At 33.6% G+C, this 25,360-nt stretch overlaps 1 protein-coding gene across 2 annotated transcripts in view; it reads left to right on the forward strand.

The window, feature by feature from the left end:
* LOC150107205 (peroxisomal N(1)-acetyl-spermine/spermidine oxidase-like) overlaps positions 1-25,360 on the forward strand; it is a 172,978-nt gene that overhangs the window by 88,289 nt on the left and 59,329 nt on the right. The window contains exon 4 of one of the 2 annotated variants that reach the window (XM_090391742.1): positions 465-2,694. The exons of the other annotated variant lie outside the window; for it this stretch is intronic. Coding sequence (XP_090247868.1) covers positions 465-665 — 201 coding nt within the window. The 3' untranslated portion in view covers positions 666-2,694. Of the gene's footprint in view, positions 1-464; positions 2,695-25,360 lie in introns of those variants that run through there. 2 annotated transcript variants of the gene reach the window in all.

Genomic DNA, 25,360 nt, shown 5'->3' on the forward strand with positions numbered 1-25,360 from the left:
CTAGCTGGATAGATTTTTATGAATTTTGGAATCTATAACAAAATTGGTTGAGTCTTCTCAGTTTTATTATTAAACTAGATCATTTTTAGTAGTAAAATTAGGCAGAATAATACAAAACTGTATTTATGAATGACAATAAATAAGCTAAACATGGTTCAATTATTATTATATGGGCACCTCCATGGTCCACTTCAATTTTTTGTAATAATGTCATTATACAAGAATAATATTGTGAAAGATACCTTTTTATATTATTGTCTGGGACCATTTCCATACTTATATATTTCAGTTTGAGCTTTCTTAGAGGAGAGAGGGTAGCTGATGCTCTGTAATGATTTACCTTCAGTAATTCAATTCCTCTTGAAATCAGAATTGTAGGCTTGGTTTGCAGACAGCTCTGCTATTTTAAATGACTCAAGGTAAATTACTTAATATTAATAATTATCTTACACACTTGATTGCAGCCTGTGTTGTTATTTGCTGGAGAAGCAACTCATCCTCATTTTTATTCAACTACACATGGTGCTTACTTATCGGGTCGGCGTGCAGCAGAATTACTTTTGGATCCTGATAAAGAAACTACGATTTCCTCATGGAGCACTAGTCAGCCTCGCTGTAGCGTAGGCGATTTGTCTTCCTGGCTTAAAGGCATTGATCTCACTTAAACTTTGGCATCCAGGAAGCCAAATTTAAAGAAATGGTGAAATGCTTAAATGGTTATCATCACCTGTGGAATTGCTATCAAATTGTAGCTTTCTCTCAGCAGAATGTTAATTTATGAGCTAGAGTTAGTTTCTTTCACAAACTCAGAACCAAGATAGGCTTGGAGATCCATTTTTAGTGATGGAATACATTTCTTTATTCATAAACATTCCATTCAGCAATCGATCTAATATTTTTGTATTGAGCCAGATTGACACATTCTTTCAAATATGCAAGGAACATCTTGTATTATCTATAATGATCTGTAATTATCTGTATGTTTCTCTAATTTAAAGTAAATTATACAAATTTTATATATGTATGTGTTAATTTTTGTTTGTTATAAAAATGTTATGAAAGGAAGTTTGTTTGATACATATGCACGTCGTGTTTGAAAATTTTATTTTCAAAATTGAATATGAACTATTTTGAAAAACAAGAGTTTATTCTTTATATATTGATTAATTTATAAAACTGGATTTAGATAGTGCTTCAAGTTAATGCTCAAAAGAACTAGATTTCAGCACTAAGCACCATATCGTGATCAACAAAAAGTTATGTTTTTTGAGGGGAGAGGGTGGGTCAAAGAAAAGGGGAAAATTAGATATGTTAAAAAGATAATTCTTCTTTTGCATAAGATTTATGCTTATATGCTTGCTTATTAATATGAAGGCATTAAGCAGCTGATCCTGATAACACTGGATGGCTAAATTTTATAATCCCAAGAAGTTATCTCTGGGATGTGCCAGAAAATTTATTCAGGAATTTAGTATTGTTGAAGATGAAGTTAAATCCACTTTGCTTTGGATATAACAAAAGGTATTTCACTTTTCAGATGTTCTGAGAGCATTTGAATGTTCATGTTCCACTAGGAGTTATGGCAAATTTTAGTTATATAAATGCATTTTCGAATTGCATACTTAGAAAAACTTTGTCAGAATTACAATTGGGCCGTCACTTGGGGGGAGGAACTTCCAGTATGCTAGACATTATTGGTGCATATGGATGGATCAGACTGTTTTACCAGTTTGGGTAAGACATTCATATTTTGAAATTCATATAGTTGTTTGTTGTGTTCTGTTGCTTAAAAAGGTGGAGCACTCTTCTCATTGCATACTGTCAAAATCTTCAACTTCCTGCTTTTTTACTTCAGATATTGTATGATTTGTTCTAATATAAAGAAATAAAGTTTCAACTATCTGAATCACTAAAGGCTATATGCATTAGTACATTTGTCTTTAACATGTAGATATGAAACTTGTTTTTTTTTTTTTTTTGCATTCAAGGACAATTCCTAAAAGTTATACCATTGAACTTTTGGAGCTTGTACATGTTTTTTTTAAATATATATTTCACTTTATAGGACACACTCCAGTTTTCATGTGTATTATGTTATGTTAACTACTTAGTGATTTTATATTTTTAAGCTTAGTCTTCTTCTTGCATACTCTTTTATGACTAACAGAAAAAAAAAAAGCCACTATTTATAATTATTCAGAAAAAGAGAAGTTTGTACTGTGTAAATATTTTTACTTTCATTAAATGTGAACTTTGAATTATGACAATTAATGTGTGCAAATTTTGAATATTTGTTAAATGACTGCTACAAGGATTGTTGTAAAAAATGATCAAGAGCTACTATTTTGAGAAATTAAAAATTCTGATTTTTTTTTTTTTTAAATTTTTCTGCTTATACTGACTTTAATTATATTATCACTTATTGACAGCAAAAGTACTTTCGGTGTACTGCTGTGAATTTTTATGAAAATTTGAAAGACTGTTATCTTAAGATCATTTCCTACATAGCTGTAATATTTCTTTTTTCACATTAGAGGATGCCAAATTAGGACTTAAGATCCTTTTCTGTTACAATTTGAATTGTTTCATTTATTCATTTTCACATGTAAACTATAACATGCTGCTTTGTACTCTAAAGATGCTGGTTTAAAATCCAGCGAAATATAAGCCTTCATAAACATCTTTTTTATAAAATAGTTTATTTGGTGTTATTAATACTGTTAAAAGAAGTTATGAAGAGCTACCATATCTCATTCAATAATGACAATGGTTGGAAAGATAATACCTAGGTTCAAATCTCATTCACGACAGGAAACTTCATAAGAGAATTTTACCTGATGTATCTTCTAAGCAAGCACTTGAAGTAAGCACCTTATATCCGTACCCTGGAAGAATAGGACACTAACTCACAAAATAGCAATTTTTTAGTATGGCTAGGAGAATAATTGTTTAGCATTGATTTTTCATATTTGCTCTCAATTTTTGCTGCAGTTAGGTTAATTTTAAATATGTCTACCTTCTAAAAGAAAGGAAATATTAGATAGTGCTCTATACTACATCAAACATGAACACCATGTAAATATTTGAGTTTTAGTAAAAATTGAAGATGCTGTCCTATGCTTCTGGAGTACAGATATAGAGATGGCAGGTTTTTCCTCCAGCAAAACCAGTCATTTAAAAATACCAGTAAGAGACGAATACATACAGTTTACAATACAATTTGATTTCTCATACAGCACGTATAAAAATGCTAGTGAGAGAATACACTTAACTTATAGATAAAAATACATTATGACCAATATATATATATATATATATATATATATATATATATATATATATATATATACACACACACACAGTAGCAAACAAATTAATCTGAAGAAGCCGAATTTTTTTTGTCAAATTTTTGGTTTGGGGTTGGTTTTTCGGTTTTGGTTTTAGTTCACTATTTTGGTTGAGTGCTGTGTATTTTAACTGTTCCTGTGATGTTTATTAATAAGTTGTGCATTTTTAATAGTGTAAACAAGTTGACATTCATAGTGTTTTATTCATTTTGTGTAGCTATAAAATGGATACATCTCCAAGAAAGCATTCAAAAATATGTTCTCTTTCTCAACACACACATCCATGACTCAAACACAAATTGTCAATGAATATGGTGTTCATCTGGGTCCTGTTAATGCAATTTGAAAGAGGTTTAGGGAGACAGGTACCGTTTCTCCTGACAGAAAAAGAAAATGTGGGTGAAAAAAGGAAAACTACATTTACTCAAGATCGTTTACCAGTTAGGAAAAGCAAAATTAACTCTACTGTAGACTTAAACAGAGACTTGGCAGCTAGTGGGATTAATGCTTCTGACATGACAGTCTGTCAAAGATTGTTAGAAGCAGGGAAGACTGCCCACAGACTAAAATAAAAACAACTGTTGGCAAAGGCTATGCAGAAAAAGAGACACCAGTGTGCAAAAGTATACAAAGAGTGGACTGTTGAAAAGTGGCTGAGAAGCCTTCTCCCACCTATCTTCAACAAGCTCCTAAACACTCAACTAAAAACATGTTCCAGGGTTGTTTTACACTTGATGATCCAGGATCACTTGTGCCTGTTGATGGTATGATGAAAAGTGACCAATACATAAAAATATTTGAGAAAAGAGTGGTCCACAGATCCAGAAAGATAGACATTTTCCGACAGGATCTTGCTCCCATGTCACACTTCAAAAAAGAGTCCATGCCTAAGCAAATTAATGAACTTATTGGGAACAGAGGAGCATATATAAATTATTAGATAAAGTTGGAGTTTAATTTTTTGCACTTATTTTCTTGCGAAATTAAAATTTTTCTTTGAAATGTGAGGTTTGGATTAATTTGTTTGCTACTGTATATACTGATTAAGCAAGATTTTCCATATTTAACTATATGGACCTCATGGCTGTTAAATTATCATACACTAATAATAATATAGTTTTTGTATTAGATTGACTCTTTTTTTTTTATTTTATTCTACGTTGTACTTATAATAGTAGTTGACTGACACTGTTATTTTGAATTAGCTGTGGTTAACTTTAGGTTTTCAATACAATTATGGTTAAAATCAACATTGATAACTGGTAACAGTTGCAACAATGCAAATTTTTGAATTACTTTTTATAATCCTTTTGGTTTATTGCTGTCTGCACACACACACACATATGTGTGATTAAATTAATTATTAGAAGCCAAAAGATACCAAAATAGAAGAAATACTATTTATTATTTGATTGCACAACAAGTTTAATTTTCTTAAAAAACTTCATTGGGTGCATAACATGAAAAGAGAAATACAAAAATATGCATTACAAGAGGCAGCTATGAATTAACTTGCAACATTACTAGTTACCTTAAATCTTGCAGACTCACATCCCTTATATACCTATCACTTTTTCATATCTGTCAATCAGCCATCCTCTTATCCATGCTAATGTATTATAATACAGTCCCATATTCTCCCATTTATGCAACAGTCTTTCATGTTGTATTCTGTCAAAAACCTTAGCAAAATCCAAAAGTATCATCGTATCTCCATTCTTCTTGTCTAACTCAATTGGTAACATTATTACCATTCCATAGAATGTAAGTTGCTCAAACATGACCTTCCCTTAGTAAATCATGCTGTTCATTGCAAAATAGAGATTCTCTGTCAATGAATCTCTATTTATGAATGCAAGCCTTAATAAAATTTTTCCTAAATCTTCACTGCCACTCCAGAGATACTGATAACGTGACCAATTTTTTTACAATGAAAAGGAGGACGAAAAAATTTAGGAAAAAAGTACAACGTAAATAAATGAAACATTTTATTAATTTAAACAAAAATGCACTAATTATGCTTACATCCCTTTTAATTATTTAATTAAATGAGTATATTTCCATTGAATGAATATTTTTTGTCAATATATCGTTTTCTAACAATATATTGGAAATTTCGGAGCAAGAAATATCCTTCATATTGAATTTTACAGTAAGTGCTGCAGCTAGAGTATCAACATTCAATCTTGATTTCTCACTTGTCCAAAAATCATTACCAATTGAAAAAACTCTTTCAACTGCTGCATTAGTTCCAGGGCAGCACAACGTAAATTCAACAGGAATAACTAAATTTTCATATGGAATGTGTTCATTTTTGAAATGGTTAAATATTTCCACCCATCTTTTATCAATTTCAACATGTTGATTTTCCCATTGTTCTAATTTATCAGAATTTTAATATACATTCAGTCTTCTAATTTCTTCAAACAGACAATTGTCATCGATTTTAATATCAGGCATTTCTTTCAATAAAAACTCAACACAATTTTCAATATCTGCCCAATTTACTTGCAATGAAGTCAAAAAACACCATTGAAAACTGTTATTTCCTGTGATATTTGTTTCAGACCATTCTTCGACATATTGGAAACATGTTTGGTAAAAATTCTGCACTTCTTTGGTAAACTTTTCCGTTATGCACTGATTTGATTCCTCTAAGTTTGACAATTTTCTTTTTATTATTAAAGGAATAAATTTTTCTACAAATCGTGATTTATATTGAAGGACAAAATCGTTCAAAATAAGACTAATTTCTGTAGCTGAAATATGTTCACCTTCAATCTTTTGAATCGTTTTGTGGAAAATAGATGCCTGATTATGTACAAAATATGTTAATATCTCTGATAATTCATAATTGAAAAAAAGATTCCAGAATTTTTGGACATTTGTCTAAACTTTAAAAATATGAACGGAGAGGCTCAAATAATTGTAAAACACGTAGAGCGAGCCATCTAACTTTTGAATATCCTAAAAGTTTTTTGTATTCAACATTTGCGTCTTCACAAAATTGTTTTAAAGTAGCCACACGAACAGTAAAACGACTAAAATACAAATAAATTGTCGTTATTATTATTTCTACATCAATTGGCATGGCACATGATGCTGTGGTGATTGCATTTGACAAAATATGTGCATTACAACCTATTCCTAGTATTTTCTTTTGGAGTAAATCTTGTAATTTTACATAGACATCATTCACTCCTTTGCGTCTTCGCCCACCAAAATTTGTGTTTGTATTATCAGCTGTTAGTGCAACAACTTTAGATTTCAAATTGTTTTCATTTATTACTCTGCATAGGTGGTTTGACAAAATTTCAGCAGTTTCGCCCTCAAAATTCTAAATTTAAAATTTTTACTTGAATGCCCTTGGTAACATTATAATACTTTACTATTATTGGATACAATTTGGTTTCATTATGATTTGATGCATCAGATAAAACCGTTACAAATGCTGCATTTTTCAAGTCTTCTGCAAGTATTTTATCACAGTAATTTTTAAATACTGATTTAATAATAGCCTCACATTTTGTCCTGGCACATGAAAATTTAGCGTTGTGAAAGTTTTTCAATAATTTAGCTGTACAATCCATACTACGAAAACTGATTGTGAATTATGGTATGAAATGCAAATGTTCCCTCCATTACAGCTAACTTCTGAAGATGTTTTTCATCTTCAGAATAATTAGAAGTTTTAAAAAAATAGGTTACTTTACTACTGGAAGCTGATGCATCTAATGATTGCTTATGTTTGTTGGTGTTCAAGTGTTTCGTTATAGCTGCTCTGCCTCCAACTGCAATACAAAATTCTCCTCTGCAAATATTGCAGAAAACAATGTTGGCTCTCTTTGATATGAGGAGTGGAAATTCCTATTTCAATTGATCGTTGAAATGGCATTTCCTCTTTCTTGATTTTTCCACCCTTAAATGAAATTAAAAATTAAAAATAAAATATAGAGCCACACGAACAATGCAAGCACATTACGAATAAATAAAATTAATAATTAAAACTAAAACTTTAATAACAAAAGTGATAAAACTTTACTAAATCTATATTTAAATTATTTTACACTTGTGTTGAAAACAGGGTTGTATAAAATTGAATTAATAAAACATGAATTGTACTTACCTGAGTATAATATTCACTGAGAAAGAAATAATTTCGTATTTACGTTAAAAATAAACACGAAGTATAATATAGAGATAAAGTAAACAAAGTGAAGTGCGCAATGGTGTGAGACACGTGAAGTTCTCCTATGCCCTGCGCATGCGTTTCATAATCGCGTCTTTCCGAACTGTACTGTCGCATGACGCGTAACAGTTCGGCATGGCATCTCTGAATACAGAGATTAACAGATTAGTTTTAAAATATCGAAAAGGAGGACAGGTAGGAGGACACTTTTCGAGAAAGGACAGAACCTACAAAAGAAGGACTGTCCTCCCTAAAGGAGGACGATTGGTCACCTTATGATAGATCAATAGTTGGATATATTGGTCTTTGCTCCATCCTTGTGCAATGGGATTACCATACATTCTCTCCACTCTATTATTTTCAGGAAATTACAATGCATACTAAATATGAATTATAATAACTTTAATTAAGACTTCCACCATTGCAGCCACTCTGGACTTGCTACCATGCTTTGGATATACCCTCCACAGGATATGCTGGAAGAAGGTCACTCTGTTGCACTGCAGCAATTGAGGCTATTCCTGGAATCTACTTCACCCCTGAAAAACTTTCCAGACCTCAAGAAATTTGGATGCATGAAACTGCCCCAAATTTTGGAAGCACTCATCCTCAGATCTTCAGCCCAAAAGCCAACACCACCCACTTTAATCCCTTATGATATGCCATTTAGGACTCTAGGGCTGACTTTGGTTGCTGATTTTCAATCTCATTTACTCAATGCTAGTGCTTGCATGCATGTTATTGTTCTCTGATCCCTGATGATGATAATGATGGCAATGTAAGGTTGCTGAAATATCAGAAGTATTAATTAAAGTTATTATAATTAATATTTAGTATGCATTGTAATTTCCTGAAAGATAATAGTTATGAATAGCCAACATATAAACCTTTCTACCAGAATTCTTTCCACTCTTGCAGAAATTTCCCTGTTCTGATGATCAAAGGAATAGCCAGTTCAGCTGAACACTCTTTTAGCATTCCTGCCAATATCCCATGAGTCCCTATTGCCAAATTCTTATTCAGTTTGTGCAGCAGCTGTAAACTTTCTCATACAGCTGAGTTTCTTTATCCAGTGAAGAGGTAGCAGTGAGCACAATGTTGCATGCTCCAGATTGATAGCTTTCAGAAAAATGGGTACTCATTAGTTGAACAATCTCTTTTGCACCTGTCACCTGCATACCATCTGCATTCAGAACAATTATTTTTTCATAGTCATTCTTTCCTTTACTTATTATTATTACACTTGCAGCATGCCTTTGTCTTTATCTTGTAGAGCCAGTTTCTTTTCATACTCAGACTTAACTTTTTGTACAACGGGTGTGACTCTTCAGACCTGCTCTTTATAATTTTCATAACTGATGTCATTTTCATGTGCATGGTATTCCTCTTACAAGGGTGGTCTGAAAAGTTCTTGGCCTAACAATGAAAAAACGAAAAAATGAAATAAAAATAATTTCAAAATTATTTTTATTTTTCCACATAATCTTCCTTAAGACTAATACATTTATTCCAGCGATGCTCTGGTGCCATTATCCCTTCCCTGTAGTGGTTCTCAGTAATATCTGCAAAATACCAGTCTACAGCTGCAATCACCTCTTGATTCGAAGAAAAATACTGATCAGCAAGGAACAGTTTTAGTTTTGGGAAGAGATAGAAGTCAGAGGGAGGCAAGTCTGGGGAATAGGGTGGATGTTCCAACAATTCACAGTGTAGATCCCTTAATTATCCCATTGCCAAAACACCTTTGTGGGAAGGTGCATTGTCCTGATGAAAGATGATTTTTTATCTTCTGCAAACAGTCTTTTCTCATGAATTTTTTTGTCTAGTCTGGTTAAAAGATCGGAAGATCATCCCAAAACCGATGCCATGACCTTTCCTGCTGATGGAACCAACTTTCTCTTCTTTGGCGCTGAACAACCGGCTTCTATCCACTGTTTTGACTACTCTTTGGATTTTGGTGTGTAATGGTAAATCGAAGTCTCATCCATAATAATAAATCAACTCGCAAAATCAGTTTTATTCTTGTTAAAATGCTCCAAGCACTGTTCAGAGATTTTCATGCGAGTGCATTTTTGATCTGCTGTGAACAAGTGCGGCACCCATCTTACGCAAAGCTTTTTCATTTGTAATTCTTCATGCAAAATATATCCTACACATTCTTTTGAAATGCCTATAGTCTCTGCAATTTCATGCGGCACCCATCTTACGCAAAGCTTTTTCATTTGCAATTCTTCATGCAAAATATATCCTACACGTTCTTTTGAAATGCCTATAGTCTCTGCAATTTCACACTTTGACTCGCCAGTCATCCAATACCATATCGTGCATGATCAATGATTTCTAGTGTTGTTACACTTTTTGGAGGCCTTCACATGGATCATCTTCAAGGCTGGTACGGCCACGTTTAAACTTGGCAGCCCATTTCTTAATTGTCGAAAATGAAGGAGAAGAGTGCCCATAAACTTTTATGAACTTCAAATGAATTTCTTTTGGCATTAAATCTTCTATTACAAAGAATTTTATAATCACATGATACTCAATTTTATCCATTTCAAGGGATACAGACAACACTTTTGTTTCAGATAGCTGTATAAAACAAACTACTTGATAGAATGACTTGGAATTCACATGGATGCTTATGGCAGATGTACCAACTTAGAAAAAAAAAAAAAATCTTGTCAATAATGTTGCCATCTATGGTCAAGGCCGAGAACTTTTCAGACCACCCTCGTACGTCACCCTTTTCTTACAAATCTCTTGCTTAATAATAATATGCATTCATTTCACTTCTTTCTATTTATTCTTTGTACTCTAAGAACTTCTGATATTGCATCATTATTTGAATAGGGAGAATATCATCAATATTCTCCCTATTCAAGAACCAATTCCATGGTACAGAATCCAGCACACCCCTTAGTTGGTCATAATTTCCTGCTTTGTAGTTCAGCATATAATCTTTTATGAATGGAACATTCATAAACCTAGCCATTTCCCAAGTGAGTGCTGCATGATCACTATCACCAACCAGAGGCAGAATAGTTATTTCCTTTCTGAAGTCCCATTCTGACACTATAATCAAATCTAAAATTCTTTGACCTCTAGTTCCTTCTCTCACATGCTGCTTGAGGAAGTTGTCTTGCAACAGCTCAGTAAATTCAGTTTCATTCTTCTCATGATATTTTACTGCTACCCAATCATTTCTTTGATAAAGTCCCTCATTATGATTACTCTTTTTGCACCCATTGTCTCTATTTGGTGATGCATTTCTTTGTCACTAGCAACTGATCTTCTAGGTCTGTAACAACACCCTACTGTGTATTTGATCTTGTTAGACTCTACCTCACATCAGATAGCTTCAAACTTACTGCCATGTGAAAAAACTGTTACTAGTATTATAGTCTCAGTGCTAACTGGATTCAAGTCATCCAAATACTGTACTCTTTGCACTCAATACCAGTTAGTATGTATGTATGTCTGTAATCTGAGGTCCCAACATATTGACCAAGGTAACAACTCTATCCCTTTGATTCTGATATTTTGTAGCATTTGTATACAGAAATATGCTACCTGCATGCTTTTTTGTATATACTGTTGTCTGTAGTCTGCATGACACAGTTGAACAACTTGCAGATATCTTCAGCTTGATAGGTCCAAACTGGATCTCTCTTCATAATCATTTCCATGATATGTTCATTACCATTATTAACTCAAATTCTCACCATTCTGCCCATCATAATTTAGTTAGCCTGACTCTCTGTGTTAGGTCTTACCAATTAATAAATTTTCAAGACCTCCTGATACCAAACACACGCAAGTGCAGGCCGTTCCTCTTATACAAATCTATTCTTCCCTCAAACTCACTCCACACATCCAAAAACTTCAAATTGTTTCCTATGCTTCAAATTATTTGCCATAATAGCCCTTCTTCCTAATTCATTTCTATTATATCTAGGTAATTTACTTAGGATTTTCACTTTCTCACTTGTTCAAACAACCTTTTCATATCCTCTCTTATATTGAACTTATCGCTAGTTATGTCATTCGTACCTATTAGAATTGCAATCTCTTTTGCTTTGCTTTTCTGTTTTTCAATTACATGTGTTATATTTTTAATTTTTGCTCCGGAAAATTTGAAGGTATAACCCGCTCATCAATAGTATGTTTTATGATAGTCACTGTACCATGATCTCTCTTTACAATCAATGTTACTTACCTGATTTTTGTTACACAGTAACATACCTGATTCTGTGCTTTGTTGTTTCTTATTTTGTTGCTTAATTTTCTTATCCTTCCTATGTTCTTTTAAATGCTGCTCAACTTTCTGTAATTCCTGCATCATCTATCTAATAATCTGCTTTAGCTTTACAATTTTGGAGGTTAAATTATTTTCATTATCCTCCTTATCGGGGCAAGCCTTCCTGTTCTTGACTTTGCTGTTTTTGTTAGTGTTCCATTTCTTGTGTGTTGTTTTGTGCCATTTTAAACTATATTTAATATTGCTATATCCTAATAAAAAATGTTATAAAACATTAAAATCTTCGGTAATATACTATGACACTAATTTTCCAAGGGAAAAACGCAATAAAACAGATAAAAATCACCAATTCTCCAAGAGCTCTAATACCCAACCACTTGCAATGTAGCTTCAGTCAACCCCAAAAACTGTGTGTGCATACATAACACAGTATTTGAGTGTAAGGTATGTGTTTAATGAGAACGCAAGTAATAGTGACAATTATGCTTCTAAAAACCCTTTAGAAAGTGATCCATTAAATTAGCCACTTCACATGAGAAAATTATTTTTGAAGGAATTAAAGAACATCATTAGTTAAAGAACATGGACGGAACAAATCATCTTTTTACATTTAAAAAGTTTTTCAAGTTATTATTATTAAGAGAGACCTCTAGGGAGTCAGACTCATCGAGGGAGATCACATACTACACGCACCAGTTATCATACTTAAAGATTATTTTTTATTACTCTGCAGAATATAAATATTGAGAAAATTGAATAGTTGTCAAGGGGATCATGTCAAAATGGATATGCCATTTAATACCAGTATTATTAGATCTTGCACCTTTATAATGACATTTCGATGTGATTAAATCGATGTTTAATCAAACTTCATGACAACGAAGAGCTAATAGAGAGAAAGAGAGAGCTACCTTCTATACCAAAAAACCCCTTCAATTTCTCGTAATTTTACGAGTTGTAAGGAACAAGCCAAACTGGGTTAGATTACTTGCTGTCAGCAGTGATAAAAAAAATGCTAGATATGCCAATCATTCCTAAGACAGTCACCATTAGCTCTTCCAAAGTATATCACTAGTGTTAGCTTTCTAAATCAGATTGCAATGTGTTGCATATTTCTTCCTATTTTTTTGAGCTGTTATTTACTTCTTAAGAGCACCAAATGTTTTGGTTTTATTATTGACTATAGAAAAGATGTTAAAAAAAGCTTCATTTGCTTCAAATGCTATTAGAAGAATGGATCATAAAATATCCTTTATCATTCTGTATCCAAGTAAAACAACAATTTACTTTCAATTTAGTTTTGAAACTGACGGAGAGCTTAGGAGAATAATACAAACTTTGACATTAGTCATCTTGGTATTGCACCACTAATTAGATGACAAATTCTATTTACAAGCCCATACATTTGCTTTCTTTTTTGCAACTCCTACCCATGAAAGGCTGCAAGCTTATACACATTGATATTAGTACCATGGGTGACTAAGGGTTAGATAATCCAAATGCTCTTGAGACCAAATGGAACCCTTTTAAGCTGCTTCAGGCCTCCAAAAGCAGAATGATGGTCTCACACCAGCCAGTGGAATTAATTTACCTCCTAAAGATATTTACAAAAATTTATATCTGTGATGAGATTTGAACCCACGATTTGTCAGATGGAGAGTGAATGTGCTCTCAACTCAGCCAGCCAGGACAGTAGAGTGCTTTTGATTAAGGATTTTATTTGTCTGACAGCTGTTTTGAACTACAGATTCTCTTCATGTATCTGATTGATACATGAATCCCATTTGAGAACAAAAATCATCTCAGTATCACAGAATCTCATGTTTGAAAGTTGCATTTTCCATACGTGAATCTGCAGTCAATGTGTAAATTATAACTATAGAAGAAATTGCATGAAAGGCTTCATTTGGCATCAAAAACTATTAATAATATAATAAAATACAAAAGAATAAGAGACTTTGTAGGTACATGTGATTGGATTATTATAGTGGTTAGTTTGCTATAGTGGATTTCTTTTATCACAGCATTATACTTGTATGACCTTGGGTGGAACTTTTCAGTAGTTTATTGTGAGTGAGTTCGCTTATAGTTGTATTTACTGTCATGAGAATGAACTGCATATAGATATCTTGGGCAGAATTTAAGTAACATAATATGAAGATAATTCATGTTCGAAGGTTGTATTACTGTAAGCTGGCTCACTTACTGAAATTTTGTTTCAGAGGCAAACACAGTTAACTGGCTACAGAATCATAATGGCAATTTATTATCCTTGCTTTTAGTAATTTCAACTATAGCATCCTGTTCTAATAATTTCAGCTGTTTATGTTCTGCCTATGAAGTACGACAAGATGGGGGGGGGAAGCTTTCCATTATATTCAAGTTTTACTTCAATGTAGTAAATATTATTTTATCTATCTATATAGATATATATCTATAGATATAGATATATAGATATATAAAGCACAATTTCTTAAAGTTTTGCTTAGTTTATTAGTATTGACATGTATATTAAGGAATGGTGTCTTGCAAAAGGAGTATGACAAATGTAGTGCTATCAATTTTTATCTTTAGGCTGCTGCCGCTTTTTTAATTTTAATTGATAACTTATGATATTGTCAATGATTTCAAGGGAAATGTTCAGTTTCCTTGTAGATGATACAAAACTGAGAAGTGCAGTAAGTAAGTAATGTTTTTTTTAGGAGGATTTGACTCCAGTTAGAGAAATGGGAGATGCTAGCTCAGTATTTCTAAGTGAGGATGTTGCATTTTGGAATGTAGAAATGGAATCTGCTTATTGTATTGGAGGGTTGTACTGCATTATTTAGGTTGATAATAAACAAAGGTATACTTTTAAATGAATATGTGATATATGTTAAAAGCATGTAAACACAATAAATATTTCATTCTGAAAATAACAGTGAGCAAGGTTGAATACAACAGTTGGTTAAATGATAAAAGCAAGTGTCCTGTACTAAAATTGTGACATTATACAGTTGAATAATCATTAAAAAAAAATAAAACATTTTTACTGAGGATGGGAATTTGCAAAACTTTAGAAGTGGATAGGCCATCCTAATTTAAATTAGGATACTATCAGGGAGTAGATATTCATGTTTAAAACTACTTCTATGAATTAAGCATGTATTCTGCCAAAGGATACTGGCAGAAGCCAAAGACTCTTGTGAGATTTAGGATAATGGATATAGTACTGATGTTTGCTCATTCTTTTCCCACTGAGCAGCCAGTTTCGCTCATAATACAACAGATAAGTCACATGAAAGATGATAAATGTCACGTAATGGTAGAGGAGAGAATTGAACTTTAATGGTTGATAAGAAACTAGAAGTTCTTATTAATGAAATAGAAATTTCATTAATAAGAACACGTTAGTATAGCATGATACTTCCTCAAAATTCTACTGACAGGTTTATACCTAAAATGTGAATGACAGAAACTCTTGCTGTATCATAGTAACCTAGGGAAAAGAATTATAAGTGCCCAAGATACATTAGATTTGTTAAGGGTTATAATCAATTAATTGCATTTGATTTAATTTAATTTACTTGATAGAATTTTGAGAAAGCATCACCTTATACAAACTTGTTCCTATTAACAAAATTTATGGTTTCCTACCAACCACTAAGGATAAATTCCTCTGTCCTTATTTGGCATTTATAAGATTCCATGTGAATAATAAAATTTGCCTAGCTTTGTAAATTGATTCTTTTAAATCAATGAAATCATTGGAAATAAATCAATTTGCAGTCATCAGAAATATGAAAATATGTAATGTTTTACTTTGGAATAAAATATTAAAAAATTATGAAATGATTCATATCAAATAATCCAATAATGTTTTCCTTTCAGTAACTTAATTTTGAAAAAGCCCAAAAAACCAGTCCATTTTTGTCAGGAGCTCCATAACGAAAAATATTATCAAATTCCTGATATGTACCCCCAGGTGATGTACAGGATAATTATGATAGTACTACATGAAAAAGTTACACCATTACTAACTTCCGATCACGAATTTTCTTCCAAATTAATCTGTTATCTGTCAAAACTCTGTTAACAGATCTTATATTTCTTTTAAGGCACTTTTTACTGTATCAATCCATCTACATTTTGGTCTTCCTTTGGCTCTTTTTCCTGCCAAGCTGGCAAAGAATGATTAGCAAAGCATTCTTTTGCTAATCATGTTTTTCTGTTCCATTTTATATTTAAGTGACCATACCACCTGAGATTAGCTCTACTACTACATTCCTGAATGCTAACAATTGCAAGTTTTTTCCTAATATCCTCATTTTTAATGTGTTACTGCTATCTGTTCACTCCACTAATCTTTCTCAGAACTATCATATCAGAGACCTCCAGTCTTTGATCAAATGTTTTTTTTTTCTAATCAAGCTCTGTGAGATCCATAAGTTAAAATCAGTTTGAACATTGTCTTGTATGCAGCTAATTTAGTGTTTTGACTAATTTCTTTCTTATTCTGTATAATTTATTCATCTGACTTCCTACCACACCTGCTTTGCTTATTCTGTTGTCTATATATCCAAATTTAATTTGCCATCTTCACTAAAAATGTGCCTAAATAGCTGATATTTTACTTGTTCTATAGCTTCTCCATTCCAGGATATGTTGATATTTTCAATGTTTGTCTTTCTATTACTGATTTTCATACTAACTTTATTACAACAGTTATTCAATTAGTCAGGGAACTTGCAGACTAGTGCTGGACTTATTCAGAAGTATAACATCATCTGCATAGAGTAAAGAGCTAATATTAATTGCCAATTATGTTATCAGATTTAATACCACTTTCATAATTGATCCATATAGATAATGAATAAAAGTGGATATAATGTGCACCATTGTCACACACATGATTTAACATCAAACCATCTTCCTGTTCCTCCTTCAATTTTAACTGCTAACTTACAGTTTAAATAGAAACTATGTATTGCTTTACATAATGTCCCATTTACATTGTATAACTATAGCATTTTGAAGAGCTTTCTTCCTCTTGGCATCTTGTCATATGCCTTTTCCAGATCAATAAAACTTAAAATACAAATCCTCGTTATATTTCTGAAATTTCTCAACTATTTGTCTTAAAGTGAAAATCTGAACTTGGCAACCTCTATTTGGCCTGAATCCAGCTGTTCTTCACCAAGCTTCCCTTCTACAATTGTTCTTAGCTGTTTCTCAAGTATACTTGCATAAATCTTACCAAGAACACTCAATAGGGAAATAGTCTATAATTTTCACAGATTTTCAATTTTCATGAATTCAGTTTTATTTCCCTTTTTATAGATGGGCACTATGAGAGCTCTGCTGTCATCCAGAATTCGACCCTCTGATCAGACCTTCTGAATTCTAACTTTTATATCTCCATTTTGAGCATTTCTGATCAAATTTCATCTATTCCATCATTTCATCTTATACCAGTGCTTAAGGGGTCCTAGCTATATAATTGGGAAGAGACCTCTATGTAGCTTTATAAGGAATATGGAGAACTGACTGGGGATTCCGGCCTAATGTCCAATCCTCACCTTCTCGGGGTGCACCCTGTCAGGTATCTACCTGGATACTGAATGAATGAGGATGGGCTAATAGTATGAGATTTAGCCAACTAAAGGAGCTAAGTCTTTTTTTTTTTTTTTTTTTTTGCCACACTATCTACTTGGTGATGAAATCAGTCACATTATCTACAATTAAAACTATTATTACATCTTGAAAAATCCAATGTATCTTTGATATTACAGCCCTGCAGGTTTCCATGATAATGTGGTTGACATTACTTAGTGTCTGAGTCTATGAATAGAATTTTGAGGAGGTATCACCTTGTGCTATAGTGATATATGTTCCTATTAATGGAATTTCTGATTTCTTACCAACCACTAAAGATTAAACTCTGTGTGTCATTTATCAGCCTATATATAATTATCATCTGTCATATTTTGGACAGTCTAGCAGCTCAGCAGAGAACAGAATTAGGGAACATCAATACTATATCTGTTACTGTAAATCTTGCATGTCTGGGCTTCCACAACATGATGTCAAAGTTCAATACACAATCTGTTGGGATAATGTGTCTAATTCATAGAAGTAAGGTCCATTCCAAGTTAAATCATGAGGGTGCTAAAGCTGCAAACTTTTAATGAAAGCAAGTTATCATCTTTGTTAGATGGAAGCATTTTTTTTTTTTTTTGTGTTGGAGGTTTTAAAATTAATTGCAGCTTATTTCTGTTATCTCCAATTTCTGATTGTACTGCCATTTTAATGCTCAAGGTTGTACTTTTTGATTACTTATTTGCATTTTCAGACAAACAACTAAATTTTTCAAGATGATTGCCACCTATAGGTAGAGATGACCTGCAAATGCTTCTGCCTGGTATCTCAGCTTGGGCCTGGCTCCCACTGAAGAGAGCTCAATAAAGGTCGAAACTAGTCTGGGTAGTGGCCCTTCCCTTAATGCATAACATTAAACATATCCGCAAGGAGATGTGTTTTGCATTAAGGAGATACTGGAACAGGAGTGTTGGTAGCTTGCTACACCTTTGCAACGAGTTACCCTGGTGTTGTATCACCTTACCCCAGTCCTGAAGATACTTTCAGGCGCAAACCTTGTTTGCTCACACTTGGATAAAGGATTAAACTAAATTTATTATGACTGCCACCTGTTCAGACGCCCTTTTTTTCTCATTTTGTACTCTGCATGTCTGATTTTTTTGTGGGTTATGTGTTTCCAGAATCCCCTTGATTGAAGCCCAAACTTTTTTGTATGAAAAAACTTGTATTAAAGTTTGCAAATATAAAAATAAAAAATGGAGAAAATGGCCAAATAAAAATTTTTAATTTTTATGGGAGGTAGTCTTGATAGGCAACTATAAAGCAAAACTGATTCAAATTCTCTTATTTTCAGCCTTTTGATAATGAGGAACACTGCAATTTCTTTTTTGTATCTTTAGCATATTTAGTACATCCACTTATCAAGAAGTAATTATTTTAGTATCTCATGAGTGGTGTGAAGAAATCACATGTTGAGAGGTTTTACATATCAGCAACATTAATGAAAAAAGTTGAACAAAACATTAAAAAATACATTTTTTTACTCTTATAGCAGTAACTTAGCTATGTAGGCAATAGAATTTTGTATCACTAGAGTTTGCAAACACTTGCAAACTCTCCAGTTTGAACTTATAAAATTTTGTCTATTTTAATTGATTTTTCTTAGATAGATAATAAAAATAACTGGTAGTCACCACTTAAGTGTAAGCTGCCATATTTTGATTTTCCCAAACCGGGATGCTTCTACTACACAAGACAATAAGTGGTATGACAAATATATTAATATCGACTTTTACCTTTAAATTGTTTAATTGTTAAATCATCAAAATAATTGTACATTTAAGCACAGTTCTTCCAAGAAAAGCAAACAAAACAGGTATACTGTTAACTTAAAAAAAATTAAAAGTATTTTATTAATTATATATGTTTTAAATGTCTACTTTGTTTTTTGGAATAAAACACATGATTTGCACCTGTATAGATTCTGCTTGTGCATAGTTTCATAGTTAGTAGTGGTCTAGCCACAATCGAAGTGACCTTGATGCAGATCGATTACACATATTCTAGAGTTTAGCTCAGCATCATTATTTTTGCAAACTTATTTGCTTTTCTATTTTTACCTTCCTCCTACTCATGATAATGTACGATAGCAATAATATGTAATATTATGTTTTCCAGGGACAATTCACAAACCGACCGGGACAGGACTTTCAAACCGGGACCGTCCTGGTCAAATCAGAACATATGGTCAGCCTACTTAAGTGTAATTTATTTTTCCAAAGGAACTGCTATTTTAATATCAGTTCTATAGTAAGTCAAATTTAATAGTTACTGTTGTAAACATATCAGACATAATCATTCAGTTGTGGTGAGATATTGATGCTCAAGTAATTGTTACACTTCAGAGCTCTCTGAAGCAGAATAGTGGTAGACAGCAACATTTTTCTCATCAAGAAAACTGTTGCTGTCCTGGGATATAGCTGTAAATACATTTTTGTGTTCTCAAAGAAAAAAGAACTTTATACTAGCAATGTTGCTGGAACAAAAGGCAAACATGATTTGAGATGACATCATGTGGTTATCAGTAGTTTTTTTGGAAGCTTGCCTTTGTGACAAACCTTTAATGGTTGCCCCCCAGCATCATCACACAGGCTCTTGTAATGTGAAGTGGAAAAAAAGGTGCCACTTCACAAATAAACCAAAATCATCTTTATGGTTGGTCAGGTTAACAAAGTTCTTTTTGTTCTTATATTGAGCAGATGAGCCATGACTAAAATATTTTTTTCTCTCTATCAAATGGTTTATCAAAATTCTGAAAAACCTGAATTGCTACTGTGTTGTGTTTCAGCCAGTCACTGATAACACAAAATATTTCAGATTATAACCAATGATTTTCTTTTAAATACACCAAAAATAGGAGCATTCTGGCAATTCTTACAGTTTGGGCATTGAGAATTTTAATGTTCTACATCAGTGCTTTCCAAACTGTGGGCCGTAGCCCCCCCCCCCTCCCCTGGAGCCGTAAGTTTTGTTGAGGGGCTGTGAAATAATGAAAACAAATTTAAAATGTTTTAAGACTAAATAGATTTTTTTTAATCTTAAAAGAAACGTGTTCAATTTTTGTTTGTTATTATTTTTTTGTTCTTTTTTATATTTTAATGGAAAATTCACACATTGGTGTTGGTTCAGAAATTTTGCTTCTTGTATATTTTGGTGCTTAATGAATATTGGTGGGTTGCTTAATGGTCAAAGCTGTTTAACTGAGAGGAGACTTTCACATAGCCTTTAAAGGGGGCTTCTGACCTAATGTCCAATCCTCACCTTCTCGTGGTGCACCCTCTTGGGTATCTACTTAGATACTAAACGAACAAGAGTGGGCTGGCAGTTTAGGATTTAGCTGAGCAAATTGTATTCTTATTGGCTTAAACCAATATACAAAATGATGGTACAACATGACAAAATTTCACGAAATGGAGCTAGCTGAGGAATTAGATAAGTACCAGATCGACATAATAGGGGTGACTGAAACAAAAAAGACAAAAACTGGTGAGATTTGTGAGCAATAAATACAAAATGTTATATTCAGGCAATGACAATCAAGGAAAAGAAGATTAGCCTCGTATTTTGTGTTGAATACTAACCATATTATTCAACACATAATACGAGGCTAATCTTCTTGAATGGCAGTCAGTCTCAAGTACAGTAATGTGGGCAAATATGAGAATGGGGAACTGGACAATAAGACTTATTTGTGCCTTTGGACCCACAGAAGGTTCTACTAAGGTAGAAGTGGAGGAATTTTTTGAGGCTTTAGAAAAAGCAACTGACACAATGAAAAAGGAAAAGTTGGTCCTTGTTGGGGATCTAAATAGAGTAGGAAATGATTGTGAGACACAAAAATATTTTGGGAAAATTTGGAGAAAAGAGCCAAGCTAATAATAATGGCAAATAGCTGTTGGATTTCTGCTCAGGACATGGACTGGTTATTACTAACACCATGTTCCAACATAAAAATGTGCACAAATTCACATGGAGAGAAGAGGCTAGGAATAAGAAAAGTCTCATTGACTATGTTATTGTTGATAGTGATGTTTTCTCCCTGATGCAGGACGCCAGAGTGTACAGAGGATTTGAAATTGGAAGTGATCACCATTTAGTCTTGAGCAGGATAAAATTGAATTTCATATTGAAAAGAAGAACATGTAAGAAAGTTTTAAAGAGAATAAAAGTTGACAGCTCTCAGATGTGAACTGTAGACTAAAATACACAAAGATTATTGAAGAAAAAATGAAAGAGTTTGAGAATAGGAACCAAACCTTGGAGATTCAGTGGCAAGCCTTGAAGAAAACCTTGATTGATTCAGCCAGAGAGGCATGTGGTGAGGGAGTCTGCAAGAATAGAAAAATCAGAACTCCATGGTGGACACAGAAAGTTAAAGAGGCAGTGAAGGAAAAGAAGAAAGCATATCAAAAGTTCCTGGCAAATTAGTCAGCTTTTGTTCTTAGAGAATACAGAGACAAATGTAAGAAAGCGAAACACTGTGTAAAACTAGCTAAACAAAAGTCATGGGAGGACGTTGGCAAGAAAATAGAAAATAAATATCAAGAAGCTGGCAAAATATTCTGGAGGTTGTTGAAGAAGCTTAAACATGGAGGAAAGAGTGCTGTAAAAGGAGTTAGAGATGATAAAGGTGACATGAAAATGGGAGAAAAAGATATCCTTGAAGTATGGAGTAATTACTTCGAAAAATTGCTAAATGAAACAAGCAGCGATTTTTAACTTATGGATCTGAGAGCTGGGTCAGAAGTAAAACAATTGACTAAAGACTAGAGACCGCAGACATGAGAGTCCTGAGAAAGATTAGAGGCGTGAACATATGGCATCAATGGCAATATCATATTAAAAACGAGGATATTAGGAAAGAACTTGAAATTGTCATCATCCAGGAACACGTTAGCAGAGCTAATCTCAGGTGGTATGTTCACTTAAACAGAATGGGCGAGGAAAGATTAGCAAAACTAGTGTTCTCTGCCAGGTTTGTAGGAAAATGACCCAGAGGAAGACCAAGATATAGGTTGATTGATACGGTACAAAGTGCCTTAGACGATAGAAATATAAGATCTGATAATGTTGGAGTCTTAACAAGTAACAGACTGATTTGGAGGAAAATTGTAGATAGGAAGTTAGTAATTACGTAAATTTTTCATGTAGTACTATCACATCCCGTACATCCCTTGAGGTTACATGTCAGGAATTTGATGATGATGATGAACAAACAGCAATAGCACAGTGATAAAAAAACACTCAATAGGCATGCAGTCAGGAATACATATCAATACTTGAAGTAGAATAAGTCATCAAAGGCTTGAAATGTGGAAAGGCAGCAGAAGTAAATGATATTTGACCAGAAATGCTGAAGTATGGTGGTATAAAAGTAGAGCTCTAATAGTAACATATAAAAAGGAAAATAAAACTGAATGTGAGAATTACAGAGGTATTTCCCTACTGAGTGTTCCTGGCAAGATCTATGCAAGCATACTTGAGAAACGGTTGAGAAGAATTGTGGAAAGAAAAGCTTGGTGAAGAACAAGCTGGATTCAGGCCAAATAGAGGCTGTCAGGATCAGATCTTCACTTTACGACAAATAGTTGAGAAAGCATGGGAATATAACAAAGATCTGTATTTAAGTTTTGTTGATCTGGAAAAGGCATATGACAAGGTGCAAGAGAGAAGCTATTCAATACGTTATAGTTATATGGTGTCAATGGGGCATTATATCAAGCAATACTTAGTCTTTATTTCAGTTGTAAGTCAGCAGTTAGAATTGAAGGACGTACAAGAAGATGGTTTAATGTTAAATCTGGTGTGAGACAAGGATGTACATTATCCCCTCTGTTATTCATTATCTATATGGATCACATTATGAAGGAAAGTGGTATTAAATATGATATCAGAATTGGAGATGTTAATGTATGCTCTTCTTTATGCGGATGATGTTATACTTCTAAATAAATCCGCTACAAGTTTGCAAGATTCCCTGACTAAATTGAATAACTGTTGTAATAGATATGATATGAAGGTCAGCATTAAAAGACAATGAAAATAGGTAGAATTGTTGAAAATGTCAATTGTGTTGTGAACGGGGAACCTGTGGAACAAGTAAAACATTTCAGCTACTTAGGCGCGATTTTTAGTGAAGATGGTAAATTAAATATGGAAATAGACAACAGAATCAACAAAGCTGGTATGGTAGGAAGTCAATTGAATAAATTCATATGGAATAAGAGAGAAATTAGTTGGAACACTAAATTAGCTGTATTCAAGACAGTTAAAATCCATAAGTTAAAACTGTTCAAACCAGTTTTAACTTATGGATCTGAGAGCTGGGCCAGAAGTAAAACACTTGACCAAAGACTCACTCACTGGCATAGCACTCACAACAGACTCTGGCAACTTATTCCACTCATTTACCACTCTAAAAGTAAAGAACCCAGCTCTAATACACCTGCTAACCACACTCTTGCCCAGCTTCCATAGGTGTTCCCTAGTTCTCCCACCACCAGTCCTGATCTCAAAAATATCCTCTGAATTAATCCTATAGAATCCCTTTAGCAATTTGAATGTCTCAATCATATCTCCCGTTTTCCGCCTATCAACTAGTTTCTGCAACCCACAAATCTTCAACCTGTTCTCATATGGTTCATTCCATAGACCTGTTATCATCTTAGTCACTCGTCTCTGGATCCTCTCCACCTCCTCCCCACCAAGAAGGAACTGAGGTGACCAAATCTGGGCACAGTAGTCGAGATGAGGCCTTATCAAGGCTCGGTATAGAGGTACAATAAATTGCTTGTCTTTGCTCGTCAAGGTATTTTTCAACAACCAAGTGAGTTGATGAGCTGATTTAGCTACTTTTGCAATGTTCCCCCTAAACTTCATCTCCCTATCCACCAACACTTCCAAGTCCCTGGCCTCGTCAATCTCTTGGAGTACAGTTCCACCAATGTGGTATACTGCTGCTAATCTTTTCACCCCAAAATGCATAACCTTACATTTTGTCACATTAAATTGACATCTATTCTCCTTAGCCCAGAACTCCAATCTATCTAAGTCATCCTGGAAGACTTTGACATCTTCTGCATTCACTATTGCCCTACCCAACTTTGCATCATCAGCGAACGAATGAATTGTTCCACTTAGATCCTTCCCTATATAGTTAATGAACAGATTAAACAGCAGTGTTCCAAGAACAGAACCCTGCGGCAAACCACTAGTCAAAGGCTGTCTTTTGGACTCTACTCCTGAATAAACTACTCTTTGATATCTCTCCATCAACCAACCACCTATCCATTTCACCAACCCTATATCCATTCCCATATGTTGTAGTTTACTGATTAGTATTCCATGTGGTATCCTGTCAAACGCCTTTGCCAGGTCCAGCAATATCACTGTAAACCCATTTCCCTTATCCAGTTCAGCAGTCACCTTGTTATAAAACTTGAGCAAGTTACTGAAGCATGATCTACCCTTCACAAAGCCATGCTGTCCCCTGTACAGTATCTCATTTTCATCAATCCATTCCTGTATTTTTCCCTTGACTACTTTCTCCAAGACCTTGACAACGACTCCTGATATGCTGATCGGTCGGTAATTTGCAACCATAGTCTTGGATCCTCCTTTATGCAGTGAAACTATTTTCCCTTCTTTCCACACCTTCAGGACTAAACCAGACCTGAGACTCAGATTAAACAACATGGTCAAGGGCACTGATAATCCCTTAGCCGCTTCACGCAAGACCCGTGACGGTATAACATCCAATCCCACAGATGTGTTCACATTAATGTTCTGTAATAGACTAGTCACCTCCACTTCATTCATCACTATTCCCGTATAAACTAATGGTTCCTTCATTTTTTCAATGTCACCACCTGGATGACATGCTTTTGCAAAGTGGGCGCTCAGTAACTCCACTATATCGACTGATTCAGTGAC

The sequence above is a fragment of the Typopeltis vanoorti genome, chromosome 4 (genome assembly GCF_054136105.1).
Source record: "Typopeltis vanoorti isolate ZY-2024b chromosome 4, IOZ_Tvanoo_1.0, whole genome shotgun sequence".
In the NCBI taxonomy this organism is placed as follows: domain Eukaryota; kingdom Metazoa; phylum Arthropoda; class Arachnida; order Uropygi; family Thelyphonidae; genus Typopeltis; species Typopeltis vanoorti.